Source organism: Poromitra crassiceps (genome assembly GCF_964638095.1).
Source record: "Poromitra crassiceps genome assembly, chromosome: 14".
NCBI classification, from domain to species: domain Eukaryota; kingdom Metazoa; phylum Chordata; class Actinopteri; order Beryciformes; family Melamphaidae; genus Poromitra; species Poromitra crassiceps.
This window is the reverse complement of record NC_139633.1, coordinates 35488243-35506119: the sequence shown is the minus strand read 5'-3', so window position 1 is coordinate 35506119 and position 17877 is coordinate 35488243. Positions and strand designations below refer to the sequence as shown.

Genomic DNA, 17877 nt, shown 5'->3' with positions numbered 1-17877 from the left:
GTAATTAAAATGATCAATAATTATCGATATCGACTGATATGAAAGATGTTATATCGATATACTTTTTAACTATATCGCCCAGCCCGACTCATGATATAATATACAGTCTCTAGAAGTGTATGATTCAACTTTTCCCATGTTCTAAAGTAAAAAAAGCAAACAAACTAAAAAAAGAAAAAAAAAAATCGCAATAAATAGTAGAATTCCAATACTTAAGAATCGCAATATATATCGAATCGGCACCCAAGTATCGTGATAGTATCGAATCGGGAGATAAGTGAATCGGCACAGCCCTAGTTGACAGATGAATCGTTGAATCGTTTATGTTTAAATTTCTGTTGACATTCAGATTTTAAAGCACTTTAAAGTAAAAAAGGGACTTGATATTTATTTGACTGCTTGTATTAATTGATGAAATGTGCAGTAATAGTACAGAAAATTGAGGATGTGATACGTGGAGCTGCAATACTTTGAGCTGTATCAAGATGCATCGTGGAATCAAATCGAATCATTGACAGATGAATCATAATCGAATCGAATCGTGAGGCCAGTGAAGATTCACAGGTCTAGTGCGCATGTGTGTGTGTCTATGTGTGTGTGTGTGTCTATGTGTGTGCATGTGTGTGTGTGTGTGTGTGTCTATGTGTGTGTGTGTTTCTATTAGGGATGCACCGATTGCCATTTTCTTGGCCGATTCCGATTTCCGATTTTTGAATAGTCTGACTTGCCGATACCGATTTTTGCCGATTCCGATTTTTTTTTCTAAAAACAACAATTGACAGCTTACACAAACGTTTTTGTAACTTTGTTTGAAAATTAAGATTCATAGAACAATTCTTACATCTAATGGGGATCCAAATAATCTTATCTTATCTTATCATTTGCATGAAGTAGGACCATCTCACTCAAACACATCTCAAAATAAAAGTGTTCCAGGTTAGGCTACTGGACAGAGCTTTTTTGTGCAAATACAATGAATACAAAAATTAAATTAAATCCAATAGCCTACATCCCACAGCTATCATGCATTTACTTTTCCAAAAGAAAACAGGTGCAACAGAACATCAAAATGATCCATGGACAAGGAGTTTATAGACTGGCTCCAGACCAGTCCTCTTGAGTAGAGGGGAAATGAGTTTAGGAGTTACAGTAACGATCTTCAGTCTGAATATCAGGCGGAGTTTACACACAGTCCGAAGTTTGGTATGCGTATTTTTATCTGCCATCCGAAAAAATATCGTCACGCACAGAAATCCTTGCACACTTGTGAGTCCGATGCATTTTTATTATTATGTCCGTCGTTCTATTTGCAATACGAAACAAATAGTCTCTCCTGTATCTACGTTACAACATGAGTGACAGGCTGAGGCACCAGCGCTGATGTGGAATGGAAAAGGCAGGTCGGGGAATGGTTATACTGGACACAATGCTCGCGTTCACCTCGCCAAGTCGGCTGTGCACTGTGGCCGGGTGCAGCAGCACTGCTTCCCGGGTAGAGAGAGCAGAGAGAGGGGGGCCAGTGAGGTGAAGCGAGCCGCTCAGACTGGACTCCAGCCGAGCGGGACTCGGCCGCATCTCTGTCTCCACGGCTTATTTTCGATTTGCATGTGTGACAAACTGCGAGATTTGTCTACTTCACTGACGGTGAAAAAAATCCACAACGAGGAAGGTATGCTGGCGTGTGTGGTGTGGTGGCTGGGTGCCTGTCTCGGTGCTTTGGGGTGTGCGCACGTCATGTGAAAATCGGCTCACAGAATCGGCTATTTAGAGTGACCGGCGCAGATCACCGATCGAGGCCGATCACGTGAAAATCGGCCATTTCCGGTCACGTGCCGATCGATCAGTGCATCCCTAGTTTCTATGTGTGTGCCTGTGTGTGTGCCTGTGTGTGTGTGTGTGCCTGTGTGTGTGTGTGTGTGTGTGTGTGTGTGTGTGCATGTGTGTGTGCATGTGTGTGTGCCTGTGTCTGTGTGTGTGTGTGTGTGTGTCAATGTGTGTGTGTGCCTGTGTGTGTGTGTGTGTGCGTGTGCGTGTGTGTCTATGTGTGTGCATGTGTGTGTGACTGTGTGCCTGTGTCTGTGTACGCATGTGTGTGTGCCTGTGTCTGTGTGTGTGTGTGCATGTGTGTATATGTGTGCGCATGTCTGTGTGCCCATGTCTGTGTGTGTGCGTGTGTCTCTACAGGGCTCGACATTAACTTTTAAAAGTGGTTGCCGGAGTGGCAACCTGGCAGGAGCTTTTGGTTGCCCGAATAAAAATATGGTTGCCATTTTTGGTCGCTTTATATTTTGAGTAATAATGATACTATGCAGTCATAAGTCACTTCAACCTGGACTTTCACTGTTATGCCGACGACACGCAGATCTACCTCAGCACCACCTCCCCCCACAACCCACCCCTCTCCCACATCAACTCCTGCCTGTCTGCCATTAAATCCTGGATGCAAGAAAACTTTCTACAACTCAACAGCAATAAAACAGAACTTCTCCTCATCGGCTCCAAGTCCACTCTCTCCAAAACCAACAACCCCACCCTCACCATCGACAACACCACTGTTTCCCCTTCCTCCCAGGCACGCAATCTTGGTGTCATCATTGACCCCACCCTTTCCCTTGAACCCCACATCCGTCACATTGTCAAATCCTCCTTCTACCACCTCCGTAACATTGCCAAAATTCGCCCCTCCCTCTCACACTCCACTGCTGAAACTCTCATTCACGCCTTCATCTCCTCCCGCCTGGATTACTGCAACTCACTCCTCCACGGCATCAACTCCACCCTCATCAATAGACTCCAACTGGTTCAGAATGCAGCAGCTCGACTCCTCACCCACACCAAATCCTGGCACCACATCACCCCTGTCCTCAAAGAACTCCACTGGCTTCCCATCCCCTACCGCATCAACTACAAAATCCTGGTCATCACTTACAAAGCCCTTCATAAACTGGCCCCCCCTTACCTCACAGACCTCCTCTCCCCCTACCAACCCTCCCGGTCCCTCAGATCCTCCTCAGCCGACCTCCTTTCCACCCCCAAGTCCAAACTCCGCAGCTTTGGGGACAGAGCTTTCTCTCGGGCAGCTCCCAGACTCTGGAACGCCCTCCCCCAAGAAATCAGAACATCAGAGTCCCTCACAGTCTTCCACTCCCGCCTCAAAACCCATCTCTTTTCCACCGCCTTCCCTTAGTCCCTCTGCTCCCTCCCCCTATCCTTGCTTGTGTGCTGTCTCTGTCTACTGTCTTGTCTCACCACTATCGCCCCCCCCCCCCCCACATAGTACTCAGTGTTTAGTGTAATCTCTGTCGTTATATGTTCACTAACGTCTCCCCCCCCCACATAGTACTCAGTGTTTAGTGTAATCTCTGTCGTTATATGTTCACTAACGTCTCCCCCCCCCCCACATAGTACTCAGTGTTTAGTGTAATCTCTGTCGTTATATGTTCACTAACGTCTCCCCCCCCCCCACATAGTACTCAGTGTTTAGTGTAATCTCTGTCGTTATATGTTCACTAACGTCTCCCCCCCCCCCACATAGTACTCAGTGTTTAGTGTAATCTCTGTCGTTATATGTCCACTAACGTCTCCCCCCGCCCCCCCCAGTGTTTAGTTTTGTTTAGCCTATTGTAAAGCGTCTTTGAGCTATGGAAAAGCGCTATATAAGTCCCATCTATTATTATTATTATTATTCATAAGGAGGAACAAAGCCCCACCTTCCCCCATCACCCTGGGTGACTCCCCAGTCAACACTGTGGAGTCCTTCCACTTCCTGGGGACCATCATCAGCCAGGATCTAAAATGGGAGCTGAACATCAGAGCTCTCACCAAGAAGGCACAGCAGAGGATGTACTTTGTACAGCAGCTGAAGAGATTCAAAATGCCAAAGGCCACGATGGTGCACTTCTACACCTCCATCGTTGAGTCCATCCTCACCTCCTCCATCACCGTCTGGTATGCTGCTGCCACTCTCAAAGACACTAACAGCTAATGGAGATATGGGGTGGGACTCCTGTGAAATTAGGTGGAAGGCCAGTATGGTGGGTCTTTGGAACAGGCTGCTGGGTTTACCACCCAACAGGGTGGCTAGCCATATTTTCTTTTGGGATTTGTTTGTTGATGGGGAATGGGTCTCTGAACTGTATGACTTACTACAGGAATGTGGTCTGGAAGACCATTATTTCCAAAGAAAAATAGTGAATGTGGAGGAGTTTAAAAATCGAATCCGGGTTAAATGTCTACAATCCTGGGCTGAAGAAATTTGGCAAAAGCCAAAATTAAGAACATATTGTTTATTTAAAAAAGACTATAAATGTGAAAAATATGTTTTGTATAATTTGCCAAAAAGTCAGAGATCACTCTGTGCACAGATAAGATGTGGCATCCTACCATTACATATTGAAACAGGAAGATACAGAGGGGTAGCTGAGGAGGATAGAATATGTGAATATTGTGAGTTGAATGAGGTGGAAAATGAAATTCATTTCATTTTATATTGTCCTTTGTATCATGACTTGAGAGAAACAATGTTTAAAAGAGTCCATACTCCTGAGCTAAATATGATAGATAGTGAGAACGGAGTAATACTCGAATTTCTTTTTGATAATATTTTTGCATTCTCTGAATTTCTCTCTAAAGCATGGGACAGGAGGAGAAGGTTGACGTACAACTGATAAAGTAGAGTTTATTTTCTATTTATTTTTTTTCGTTTTATTTTCGTATTCAGTGCAGGTATGTATGAATGTATATGTATGTATATGTATAGGCATATTATGTCTGCATGTATATATATTCTCTAATTTGGGCTGCACTGAAAGCTTCTGGTTGGGTAACATACCAGAATGTTATGTTTTGTTAAATATTGAATGTTGATGTGTCTGATAATCCCATGTGGGATGGGTCATGTAATTGTCCTGACACGAAAATAAAATATTCATTCATTCATTCATTCATTCTAACAGACTTCAGCGCATCATCTGCTGTGCTGAGAAGATAATCGGATGCAACCTGCCATCCCTCCAGGACCTGCATGCAGCCAGGACACTGAAGCGGTCTCGCAAGATCATGGCTGACCCCTCCCACCCTGGCCACCAACTCTTTAAGACACTCCCCCACGGCAAGAGACTGAGGTCTGCCAAGACCAGAACCACCCGCCACAAGACCAGCTTCTTCCCAACCGCCATCAGCCTCACCAACAAGGCCCGGAAACCCCTTCCACCAAGGACCTCACTAACAACCCCCCCCCCACACACACACACACACACACACACACACACACACACACACACACACACACACACACACACACACACACACACACACACACACACTACCTCCTCCTAAACTCAACTGAACCCCCCCCCCCCCATAAAACTGGAACTCATATCTAATTTAATGCCTGTTTAACTGGGACTGTAAATTCATGTAAATTCCCTGCACATTGAATGCCTATTTAACTTAGCCTGTAAATTTCATGTACATTCAATGTAAACTCTATTTAACTCCGACTGTAAATTCATGTAAATCCACTGCCTATTTAACGTCTATTTAACTGTAAATCTCATGTAAATCCAACGTAAATTCATATTTATCATCCACAGAACACTTTGATTTGATTTGATTGCACTTGCAAGGTTGTGATTGTCTTTATCTAGCTTTCCTACTTCTTATCTCTGTATATTGATGTGACCACTACGCTGCAGACAGACACTAAGACAAATTCCTCCTATGTAACTTGCATACTGTGGCAATAAAAGTGATTCTGATTCTGATTCTGATTCTGATAAGCCGGCTTAATAATGACGATGTGACAGAAAAGTAAGTATAATAGTCTATAGTATATAGTATAATAGTCTATAGTATATAGTATAATAGTCTATAGTATATAGTATAATAGTCTATAGTATATAGTATAATAGTCTATAGTATAATAGTCTATAGTATATAGTATAATAGGCCTTATCAGTGCGCGCACCAGGTGTAGTAGTAGTAATAATGATAATAATAATAATAATAATAATACATTTGTGTAATTTCATTTTCTAAACAAATCTTAGTTATTTTTTGTTTTTATAATGCATTTGCACTGAAAGGATTTGTTTAATTAATATTTGTGAACTTTCATTTTCATATATTTTTTAGCAGTTATTGTTCATATTGTGCTTAATTTATTAATTAAAAGCGTTATTAATAATGAAGTAGCCTATGCCTCTCATTCATGTTCATTCAGGGATACTATGATGACAGTGGTTTGGGGCCCCCACTCGAAGATTTTGCATGGGGCCCCAAACATTGAGATATATATTGAATGATATCTCTTTTTATGTCGATGGCCCCAAAAGGCCCAGAAGCGGCCTTGGCCCGCCCGCTCTGTCCCCGCCGCAATCCCTCTCTCTCTCTCCAACCCGATCTCATGGGCTGCGTACAGTATGTATGACACGCGGGTGTTTTCTCGTGGAATACTTTCAGCGTGCAGTTCAGACGCACTTCGCCTCGTTACATTAGAAATCTAATATGCATACTTTGCAGTTAGCCGCGACGCACAACTATAAAGGGGCTCCCCTACCGCTGTAATCAGGAAATTCCACACAGTCTGCGGTCTTACTTCTTCTTCCTACATTCACCAATCTCAAATGAAAGTACACCTTTGAGCCACGGCTGTTGTCTCGGAGCACGCTGTTTGTTCGTTCTGAAATAGTCCATAGTTTACGAGTAGGTGTGTTTCCCCTGACACGGTTGTCCTCTCTTTCTCAAATGCCATTGTTTTTTCGTGCAAGCGGTTCATCTGGTTATTTGTCAGTCGAATCATCTTTCTTGCTCGTTCATTTGTGATGTTGACACCACACCAGGTTAATGTTAGTTGGGGCTTTCACACAGCCAGACAACTTCTATCTGTTTGGCCATATCAAACGTGTGCTTGCAGCTGAGCCGGTGTGCGCGCAGCGTCTGACCTGAGTAAACACACCGCACGTGTCTACTGGGTTCCTTCTGGTAATTAGCAACATCGTTCCCATTGTAACAGCAATAAAATGTCAGCGTGTCACTCAAGTATTAAAAAATATTTATTTGGTGCATATTTTGCTGTTTGCTGCTGTGCTCATTTTCTACATGTTAAAACGTGGTTGCCACTATGGCAACCAAAGGCCAAGAAATGGTTGTCAATTTTTTGGATTGCCCGGAACCGGGCATCCGTTAATGTCGAGCCCTGCTCTATGTGTGCGCATGTGTGTGTGTCTATGTGTGCGCATGTGTGTGTGCCTGTGTCTGTGTGTGTGCGTGTGTGTCTATGTGTGGGCATGTGTGTGTGTGCCTGTGTCTGTGTGTGTGTTTATGTGTGCGCATGTGTGTGTGTCTGTGTCTGTGTGTGTGCGTGTGTGTCTATGTGTGGGCATGTGTGTGTGCCTGTGTCTGTGTGTGTGTTTATGTGTGCGCATGTGTGTGTGTCTGTGTCTGTGTGTGTGCGTGTGTGTCTATGTGTGGGCATGTGTGTGTGCGTGTGTGTCAATGTGTCTATGTGTTGTGCGTGTGTGTCTATGTGTGGGCATGTGTGTGTGCGTGTGTGTCTATGTGTTGTGCGTGTGTGTCTATGTGTTGTGTGCAGGGCCCGAAATTAACTTTTTGACCCACCGGCCAGTGGCGGGTAGATGGAAAAAATCTACACGCCAAGCATATTTCTTACCGGCCAAAAAAAAAAAACGCATTTTTGTCTCACATATATCCATATATATCAATTTTTTTCAGTACATTTCAAGTAGATAAGGTATTACGTTGAAGAATACACACTTAAATAAGAGGGCAGAGTAAAATTTGAAGCAAATTATTTTAATATATTGATTGATGATTGATTAATCAATAGCCTACATGTCAAGTCAATCTTATCAATACATGTCAAGTCAATCTTGAGCTTAAATTGTTGCAAAAAAACAAACAACGCAGCTAAAAGTAATAACTGCGTCAGTTATTGACACTCAGATCTACCTCAGCACCACCTCCCCCCACAACCCACCCCTCTCCCACATCAACTCCTGCCTGTCTGCCATTAAATCCTGGATGCAAGAAAACTTTCTACAACTCAACAGCAATAAAACAGAACTTCTCCTCATCGGCTCCAAGTCCACTCTCTCCAAAACCAACAACCCCACCCTCACCATCGACAACACCACTGTTTCCCCTTCCTCCCAGGCACGCAATCTTGGTGTCATCATTGACCCCACCCTTTCCCTTGAACCCCACATCCGTCACATTGTCAAATCCTCCTTCTACCACCTCCGTAACATTGCCAAAATTCGCCCCTCCCTCTCACACTCCACTGCTGAAACTCTCATTCACGCCTTCATCTCCTCCCGCCTGGATTACTGCAACTCACTCCTCCACGGCATCAACTCCACCCTCATCAATAGACTCCAACTGGTTCAGAATGCAGCAGCTCGACTCCTCACCCACACCAAATCCTGGCACCACATCACCCCTGTCCTCAAAGAACTCCACTGGCTTCCCATCCCCTACCGCATCAACTACAAAATCCTGGTCATCACTTACAAAGCCCTTCATAAACTGGCCCCCCCTTACCTCACAGACCTCCTCTCCCCCTACCAACCCTCCCGGTCCCTCAGATCCTCCTCAGCCGACCTCCTTTCCACCCCCAAGTCCAAACTCCGCAGCTTTGGGGACAGAGCTTTCTCTCGGGCAGCTCCCAGACTCTGGAACGCCCTCCCCCAAGAAATCAGAACATCAGAGTCCCTCACAGTCTTCCACTCCCGCCTCAAAACCCATCTCTTTTCCACCGCCTTCCCTTAGTCCCTCTGCTCCCTCCCCCTATCCTTGCTTGTGTGCTGTCTCTGTCTACTGTCTTGTCTCACCACTATCGCCCCCCCCCCCCCCACATAGTACTCAGTGTTTAGTGTAATCTCTGTCGTTATATGTTCACTAACGTCTCCCCCCCCCCCACATAGTACTCAGTGTTTAGTGTAATCTCTGTCGTTATATGTTCACTAACGTCTCCCCCCCCCCCCACATAGTACTCAGTGTTTAGTGTAATCTCTGTCGTTATATGTTCACTAACGTCTCCCCCCCCCCACATAGTACTCAGTGTTTAGTGTAATCTCTGTCGTTATATGTCCACTAACGTCTCCCCCCGCCCCCCCCAGTGTTTAGTTTTGTTTAGCCTATTGTAAAGCGTCTTTGAGCTATGGAAAAGCGCTATATAAGTCCCATCTATTATTATTATTATTATTCATAAGGAGGAACAAAGCCCCACCTTCCCCCATCACCCTGGGTGACTCCCCAGTCAACACTGTGGAGTCCTTCCACTTCCTGGGGACCATCATCAGCCAGGACCTAAAATGGGAGCTGAACATCAGAGCTCTCACCAAGAAGGCACAGCAGAGGATGTACTTTGTGCAGCAGCTGAAGAAATTCAAAATGCCAAAGGCCACGATGGTGCACTTCTACACCTCCATCGTTGAGTCCATCCTCACCTCCTCCATCACCGTCTGGTATGCTGCTGCCACTCTCAAAGACACTAACAGCTAATGGAGATATGGGGTGGGACTCCTGTGAAATTAGGTGGAAGGCCAGTATGGTGGGTCTTTGGAACAGGCTGCTGGGTTTACCACCCAACAGGGTGGCTAGCCATATTTTCTTTTGGGATTTGTTTGTTGATGGGGAATGGGTCTCTGAACTGTATGACTTACTACAGGAATGTGGTCTGGAAGACCATTATTTCCAAAGAAAAACTGTGAATGTGGAGGAATTTAAAAATCGAATCCGGGTTAAATGTCTACAATCCTGGGCTGAAGAAATTTGGCAAAAGCCAAAATTAAGAACATATTGTTTATTTAAAAAAGACTATAAATGTGAAAAATATGTTTTGTATAATTTGCCAAAAAGTCAGAGATCACTCTGTGCACAGATAAGATGTGGCATCCTACCATTACATATTGAAACAGGAAGATACAGAGGGGTAGCTGAGGAGGATAGAATATGTGAATATTGTGAGTTGAATGAGGTGGAAAATGAAATTCATTTCATTTTATATTGTCCTTTGTATCATGACTTGAGAGAAACAATGTTTAAAAGAGTCCATACTCCTGAGCTAAATATGATAGATAGTGAGAACGGAGTAATACTCGAATTTCTTTTTGATAATATTTTTGCATTCTCTGAATTTCTCTCTAAAGCATGGGACAGGAGGAGAAGGTTGACGTACAACTGATAAAGTAGAGTTTATTTTCTATTTATTTTTTTTCGTTTTATTTTCGTATTCAGTGCAGGTATGTATGAATGTATATGTATGTATATGTATAGGCATATTATGTCTGCATGTATATATATTCTCTAATTTGGGCTGCACTGAAAGCTTCTGGTTGGGTAACATACCAGAATGTTATGTTTTGTTAAATATTGAATGTTGATGTGTCTGATAATCCCATGTGGGATGGGTCATGTAATTGTCCTGACACGAAAATAAAATATTCATTCATTCATTCATTCATTCTAACAGACTTCAGCGCATCATCTGCTGTGCTGAGAAGATAATCGGATGCAACCTGCCATCCCTCCAGGACCTGCATGCAGCCAGGACACTGAAGCGGTCTCGCAAGATCATGGCTGACCCCTCCCACCCTGGCCACCAACTCTTTAAGACACTCCCCCACGGCAAGAGACTGAGGTCTGCCAAGACCAGAACCACCCGCCACAAGACCAGCTTCTTCCCAACCGCCATCAGCCTCACCAACAAGGCCCGGAAACCCCTTCCACCAAGGACCTCACTAACAACCCCCCCCCCCCCCCCCCACACACACACACACACACACACACACACACACACACACACACACACACACACACACACACACACACACTACCTCCTCCTAAACTCAACTGAACCCCCCCCCCCCATAAAACTGGAACTCATATCTAATTTAATGCCTGTTTAACTGGGACTGTAAATTCATGTAAATTCCCTGCACATTGAATGCCTATTTAACTTAGCCTGTAAATTTCATGTACATTCAATGTAAACTCTATTTAACTCCGACTGTAAATTCATGTAAATCCACTGCCTATTTAACGTCTATTTAACTGTAAATCTCATGTAAATCCAACGTAAATTCATATTTATCATCCACAGAACACTTTGATTTGATTTGATTGCACTTGCAAGGTTGTGATTGTCTTTATCTAGCTTTCCTACTTCTTATCTCTGTATATTGATGTGACCACTACGCTGCAGACAGACACTAAGACAAATTCCTCCTATGTAACTTGCATACTGTGGCAATAAAAGTGATTCTGATTCTGATTCTGATTCTGATAAGCCGGCTTAATAATGACGATGTGACAGAAAAGTAAGTATAATAGTCTATAGTATATAGTATAATAGTCTATAGTATATAGTATAATAGTCTATAGTATATAGTATAATAGTCTATAGTATAATAGTCTATAGTATATAGTATAATAGGCCTTATCAGTGCGCGCACCAGGTGTAGTAGTAGTAATAATGATAATAATAATAATAATAATAATACATTTGTGTAATTTCATTTTCTAAACAAATCTTAGTTATTTTTTGTTTTTATAATGCATTTGCACTGAAAGGATTTGTTTAATTAATATTTGTGAACTTTCATTTTCATATATTTTTTAGCAGTTATTGTTCATATTGTGCTTAATTTATTAATTAAAAGCGTTATTAATAATGAAGTAGTCTATGCCTCTCATTCATGTTCATTCAGGGATACTATGATGACAGTGGTTTGGGGCCCCCACTCGAAGATTTTGCATGGGGCCCCAAACATTGAGATATATATGAATGATATCTCTTTTTATGTCGATGGCCCCAAAAGGCCCAGAAGCGGCCTTGGCCCGCCCGCTCTGTCCCCGCCGCAATCCCTCTCTCTCTCTCCAACCCGATCTCATGGGCTGCGTATGTATGACACGCGGGTGTTTTCTCGTGGAATACTTTCAGCGTGCAGTTCAGACGCACTTCGCCTCGTTACATTAGAAATCTAATATGCATACTTTGCAGTTAGCCGCGACGCACAACTATAAAGGGGCTCCCCTACCGCTGTAATCAGGAAATTCCACACAGTCTGCGGTCTTACTTCTTCTTCCTACATTCACCAATCTCAAATGAAAGTACACCTTTGAGCCACGGCTGTTGTCTCGGAGCACGCTGTTTGTTCGTTCTGAAATAGTCCATAGTTTACGAGTAGGTGTGTTTCCCCTGACACGGTTGTCCTCTCTTTCTCAAATGCCATTGTTTTTTCGTGCAAGCGGTTCATCTGGTTATTTGTCAGTCGAATCATCTTTCTTGCTGGTTCATTTGTGATGTTGACACCACACCAGGTTAATGTTAGTTGGGGCTTTCACACAGCCAGACAACTTCTATCTGTTTGGCCATATCAAACGTGTGCTTGCAGCTGAGCCGGTGTGCGCGCAGCGTCTGACCTGAGTAAACACACTGCACGTGTCTACTGGGTTCCTTCTGGTAATTAGCAACATCGTTCCCATTGTAACAGCAATAAAATGTCAGTGTGTCACTCAAGTATTAAAAAATATTTATTTGGTGCATATTTTGCTGTTTGCTGCTGTGCTCATTTTTTACATGTTAAAACGTGGTTGCCACTATGGCAACCAAAGGCCAAGAAATGGTTGTCAATTTTTTGGATTGCCCGGAACCGGGCATCCGTTAATGTCGAGCCCTGCTCTATGTGTGCGCATGTGTGTGTGTCTATGTGTGCGCATGTGTGCGTGCCTGTGTCTGTGTGTGTGCGTGTGTGTCTATGTGTGGGCATGTGTGTGTGCCTGTGTCTGTGTGTGTGTTTATGTGTGCGCATGTGTGTGTGTCTGTGTCTGTGTGTGTGCGTGTGTGTCTATGTGTGGGCATGTGTGTGTGCCTGTGTCTGTGTGTGTGTTTATGTGTGCGCATGTGTGTGTGTCTGTGTCTGTGTGTGTGCGTGTGTGTCTATGTGTGGGCATGTGTGTGTGCGTGTGTGTCTATGTGTCTATGTGTTGTGCGTGTGTGTGCGTGTGTGTCTATGTGTGGGCATGTGTGTGTGCGTGTGTGTCTATGTGTTGTGCGTGTGTGTCTATGTGTTGTGCGTGTGTGTCTGTGTGTGTGTGTGTGTGTGTGTGTGTGCATGTGTGTGCGTGTGCGTGTGTGTGCGTGTGCGTGTGTGTGTGTGTGTGCGTGTGCGTGTGTGTGTGCGTGTGTGTGTGTGTGCGTGTGCGTGTGCGTGTGCGTGTGTGTGTGTGTGTGCGTGTGTGTGTGTGCGTGTGTGTGTGTGCGTGTGTGTGTGTGCGTGTGTGTGTGTGTGTGTGTTGGAACAGAATCTCCTCATGCATAATTGTCTCAATCAATGGGCAGAGTGAGATGGTTTGTCTTTTCTATGATCTTATTTCTTATGGTTTGAATAATGTCTTGTGTGAAGCACTGTCTATGTGTGTGTGTGTGTGTGTGTGTGTGTGTGTGTGTGTGTGTGTCTATGTGTGTGTGTGTGTTAGGGTTTAATATTTTTCCCGAAAATAACCCTGAAGGGTTAAAGTGAGCATTTATGAGAGATTTCAAAAATATCGAGATATATATCGTGTATCGCGATATAGCCGAAAAACATTGCAATATTCTTTAGAGGCCATATCGCCCAGCCCTACGCCAAGCATATTTCTTAACGGCCAAAAAAAACAACACATTTTTGTGTCACGTATACGTACATCTACTATCACTAACAGTAACATTACATACATAGACGCACGGCTGGGCTGATTGTCGTTTTCACCGCTGGTGAAGTTTGCACGGTGCTCAATCTCCGTCTCGTAGGCTACTGCATTAACGGTCATGGCACAATCCCCTCAAGCAAGTCAGAAGTGTAGAAAAGAAAAGAAACATCGTGGGCTTTGTGTTTATTAGGCTATGTTGTGCAATAAGCTTTGAGTCTGTGTTCCACCGGCGCACAGCGCACAAAGGCGCATGGCCAAAACACGCCGAAATAAAATCAGAAATTAATTCCACTCTGCAAAGGATATCAAATTTCAAATGACTGGCTATAGCATTGTTGTCAGAGAAGATAGTATTAAAATCTGCCTGCAATACCTCGTTATTTGGCGCTATATAAATAGAAAATTGATTGATTGTTGGTTGATTGATTCACTTTGATGTCTCCGAAATGCCTATAGACCTTATTCGATTGACGTCACTCACGTACTGGCACGCCCACCGCCGCCATATTGTTGACATAACGCAGCAGCTCTCAAAGTGACAGCCTATGTAAGAGCAGCGTTTATAGGAAGTTAGCCGCTGTTAGCGTTACCTGTATCGTTCCAATTGTGTTCGGATGGTGACTTGCATTAGGCATGGCTGTAGTAATGACAGCAATAAAGTCCCCGTGGTTTGTTTCTATCTCTACCGTCCTCAGACGTGAAGGGAGCGACACTGAGGATACGTTAGCAGCACAGGAGGTGTGTGGATAGTTAGTTGAGACAGGTGAAACTTTCTGACAGCTCCTCACAGCAAAGTCTGTTCACCTCGTTCTTTTGTTTATTTATTACAGGCATTAACGGCTGCCGTCGGCAGCATACAAATAACAACTGTGGGGTTTTTATTGGTGTCATTAGCATCACTATTTTGTAATGGAACAGAAACGACAATAAGGCTGTTACTAGTTGTCAGCTGCAGCGCTGTGTGCGCACAGGACGGTATGTCAACAATATGGTGCTGTCCAGGGTTAGAGAATAAGGTCTATACATGTACATCGTGATCATTTAATGACTTTACAATGCTTACAGTAGCCTAATACCGTATTTCCCCAAATAGTAGCCCGGGCGTTTAATACGCAAAATCGATTTGGACCCCAGGCGTTTAAAAGAACCAGGCGGGTATTTGCTGCAGGCGTTTATTTATTTTTGCACCGACCTGCACCAGGCCATTATTCGGTGACAGTTCCTCTCCAGCATGTTTTTTAGTGCAAAGGTCCTCACTCCCATCAACTGCCACCGTCAGCCCACACACCTTATTGGAGGATACCAAAAATCAGCAATCAGCCGTGGCTACCTACCCTGTAGCGCCCACACACACACACACACACACACACACACACACACACACACACACACACACACACACACACACACACACACACACACACACACACACACACACACTGCACTGCAACAATCACTTGCAAATAAGATGACGTTGACCGACGCAATTCTATCAACACCAGCAAATAGGCTACGACCAGTCTGAACATAGCCACATCCCAAACACAACACAGTGTTGTCAACACTACAACAACTTGCAAAAACACTACACACACCACGGCGGGTGCTGATTAAACATAGTCACACACAATCATTACGCACGTAATCGGTATAAATATAACACAATTTCAGTCTTACCATTGACGTTTCTATTTCCAATAGCCACTATCTCTTGAGCTCATCTGGGACTTCAGTTCAAGTGAAGACCGCGGTAGCCGTTGTCAACAGAACTCTTTACATAATCCAAACATCGTGGAAATGCTTCCATGCCATCAATTTCCCTGCATTGCTTTTGGTAAGTTGAGCTCCGTCGATTAGCGTTTTCTTTCACGTGTTTCTCCGTGCTGTTTCATGTATTGCGCGACACTGGTGTTGCCTTCAAGTGCTGTCAGCAACGTAGTAATTTCGGGGTTACCTTAAGAAAATGCAAATAATGGCCCCGGCGTTTACTCGGACCGGCGTTTAATACGCAAAATGGGGTCAGACCCCCGGCGGCTATTAGGTTCCCGGCGCGTATTTGCTGCCGGGCTATTATTTGGGGAAATACGGTATATTACATGTCCTTTTAAAACATAGGCTACATCATTTAAGAAAGTAAACTGTCTGCATATTTCTAAATATAGGCCTATTCCAATATGTTCTGGATGTAAAAATACAACAACATTTTTTCCGGGTTTCCTGTCATTCATTTTCCAGAAAACAGGAAATGGGTTGGATGGCATTTCCCGGGAATCCCGTTTCCCGGGATTAAACCCTAGTGTGTGTGTGTGTGTGTGTGTGTGTGTGTGTGTGTGTGTGTGTGTGTGTGTGTGTGTGTGTGTGTGTGTGTGTGTGTGTGTGTGTGTGTGTGTGTGTGTGTGTGTGTGTGTGTGTGTGTGAAGCACTTTGCGCTGTATTTGATCTGATGAAAGCTGCTGGATGAGGGATCAGGCTGTTTGGAACAAACCGCTTCACAGCTTCTGGAGGAAACTGCTGTTGGTTTTAAACAGAGTTCAATGTGAAACCACACCCTCTTTGACCTCTAACTGCTCCTTCATACTTTAACACTCCACTTAAACTTTCAACGAGTCAGCACTTTTAGGACTTTATCTTAACTCAGCTTTAATTTATCGTTTGTACTCTTTGAGAAATCACACTTTATGTTTGATGCTTTTTTCAGCCTTTATAATGGGACCAGACTTGAGTGTGTCTCACATAGCAGGCTGGACTTTAGACTAAATCCACACAAAACTGCGACAGTTCACACAACTTTAACACAACATACATATATTATACATCAAACTCTTGAGCTACTTCTGCTCTCACTCACAGAGTCTAAATATAAGTGATGTGATGGATAGTTTTTGAGATATTAACGTTTGTTTGGCACAACTCATACTAGTTAACTGAGTTCACTAAGTGCTGTTTTTGTTGTTGTGATGTCATGCTGATTCGTCCTATATAAATAAAGTTATTTATTTATTATTATTAGTAGTAGTTGTAATATTATATTACTATTTGAGTTTTTTTTTTAAATAAGTGGGTCTTTCATTTCTTTATGAAGTTATAAACCTGAGAGAAAGACATAGACAAAACAGAGAGAGAGAGAGAGAGAGAGAGAGAGAGAGAGAGAGAGAGAGAGAGAGAGAGAGAGAGAGGTAAGAAGTGGTCTCAGCTCGTCTAAACACAGTTGTTTGTGCTCATCTGTACGATGGCAGTGCGTCAGGATTTTCCATGGACACACCTACTTTTCAGAGCAGCACGCCCACGGGTGCGTTTGGGAGCACAAAGCTGCTTGCTATCTTCCCGGCAAAGGGCGCACGGCCTGCAGGTGTGCAGGTGGACGATAGGAAAGAGAGCCAGCACAGACGCAAACGCTACCGCAGATGCCTTCTGCACCGGTGTACGCTATAGGGCCCCAACGCTTTAACGAAACATGTCCTCCTAACTCTAAACTAGCCAGAACTCATAATCCATTCATCAAATCCCACCAAAAGTAAGACATGTTGAGCAGTGTTGCTGGAACACACCCAAACTACCACTAGTGGGTGCTAAAAATGCAAAAAGTTCATATCTTATCTGTATTTCTCTATCTCATGTGTCTTTCTACCTACAGTAGTAATGTTTTGTCTCTCTGTCTGTCTTTTCAAATTGTGCCTGGACGCCTCAATTGCCACGTGCAGCTATATTTTTTAACTTGAACTGTTCTCTCTTAGAAAGTCCCTCAGGAGGGTTAGGGTTATATATGCTTATAAGTCATAATGGTTATAGGCTCACAGCTGCTTTCACATTAAGTCTCTTAGAAAGTCCCTCAGGAGGGTTAGGGTTATATATGCTTATAAGTCATAATGGTTATAGGCTCACAGCTGCTTTCACATTAAGTCTCTTAGAAAGTCCCTCAAGAGGGAGCTATTGTCCACGGTCGTTCATACTACTAAAATGAGGCGGTCACACCAAGTCAGTTTCCTTGTAAGCGAAAACATACCTGGGTGAATAAAATAACTCTGATTCTGACATTGAAGTTAGTTTGTTAATGAATCAAACTAAATACACACTTACATTTCCTCAGACCTGGTTTCAGCCTCTGCGCTCCACCATGGTCCACACTGGAGGAATAAACAAAGTCAGATGAGCAGATTCCTC

The 17877-nt window shown here is 43.7% G+C and overlaps 1 protein-coding gene across 2 annotated transcripts in view; it reads right to left on the bottom strand.

Moving 5' to 3' along the window:
* Window positions 1–17877, bottom strand: part of LOC310789454 (NLR family CARD domain-containing protein 3-like) — a 118017-nt gene that overhangs the window by 4746 nt on the left and 95394 nt on the right. For both annotated transcript variants that reach the window (XM_083651097.1, XM_083651098.1), the window contains one exon: window positions 17794–17840. In XM_083651097.1, the coding sequence (XP_083507223.1) occupies window positions 17794–17840 (47 nt within the window). The remainder of the gene's footprint in view (window positions 1–17793; window positions 17841–17877) is intronic.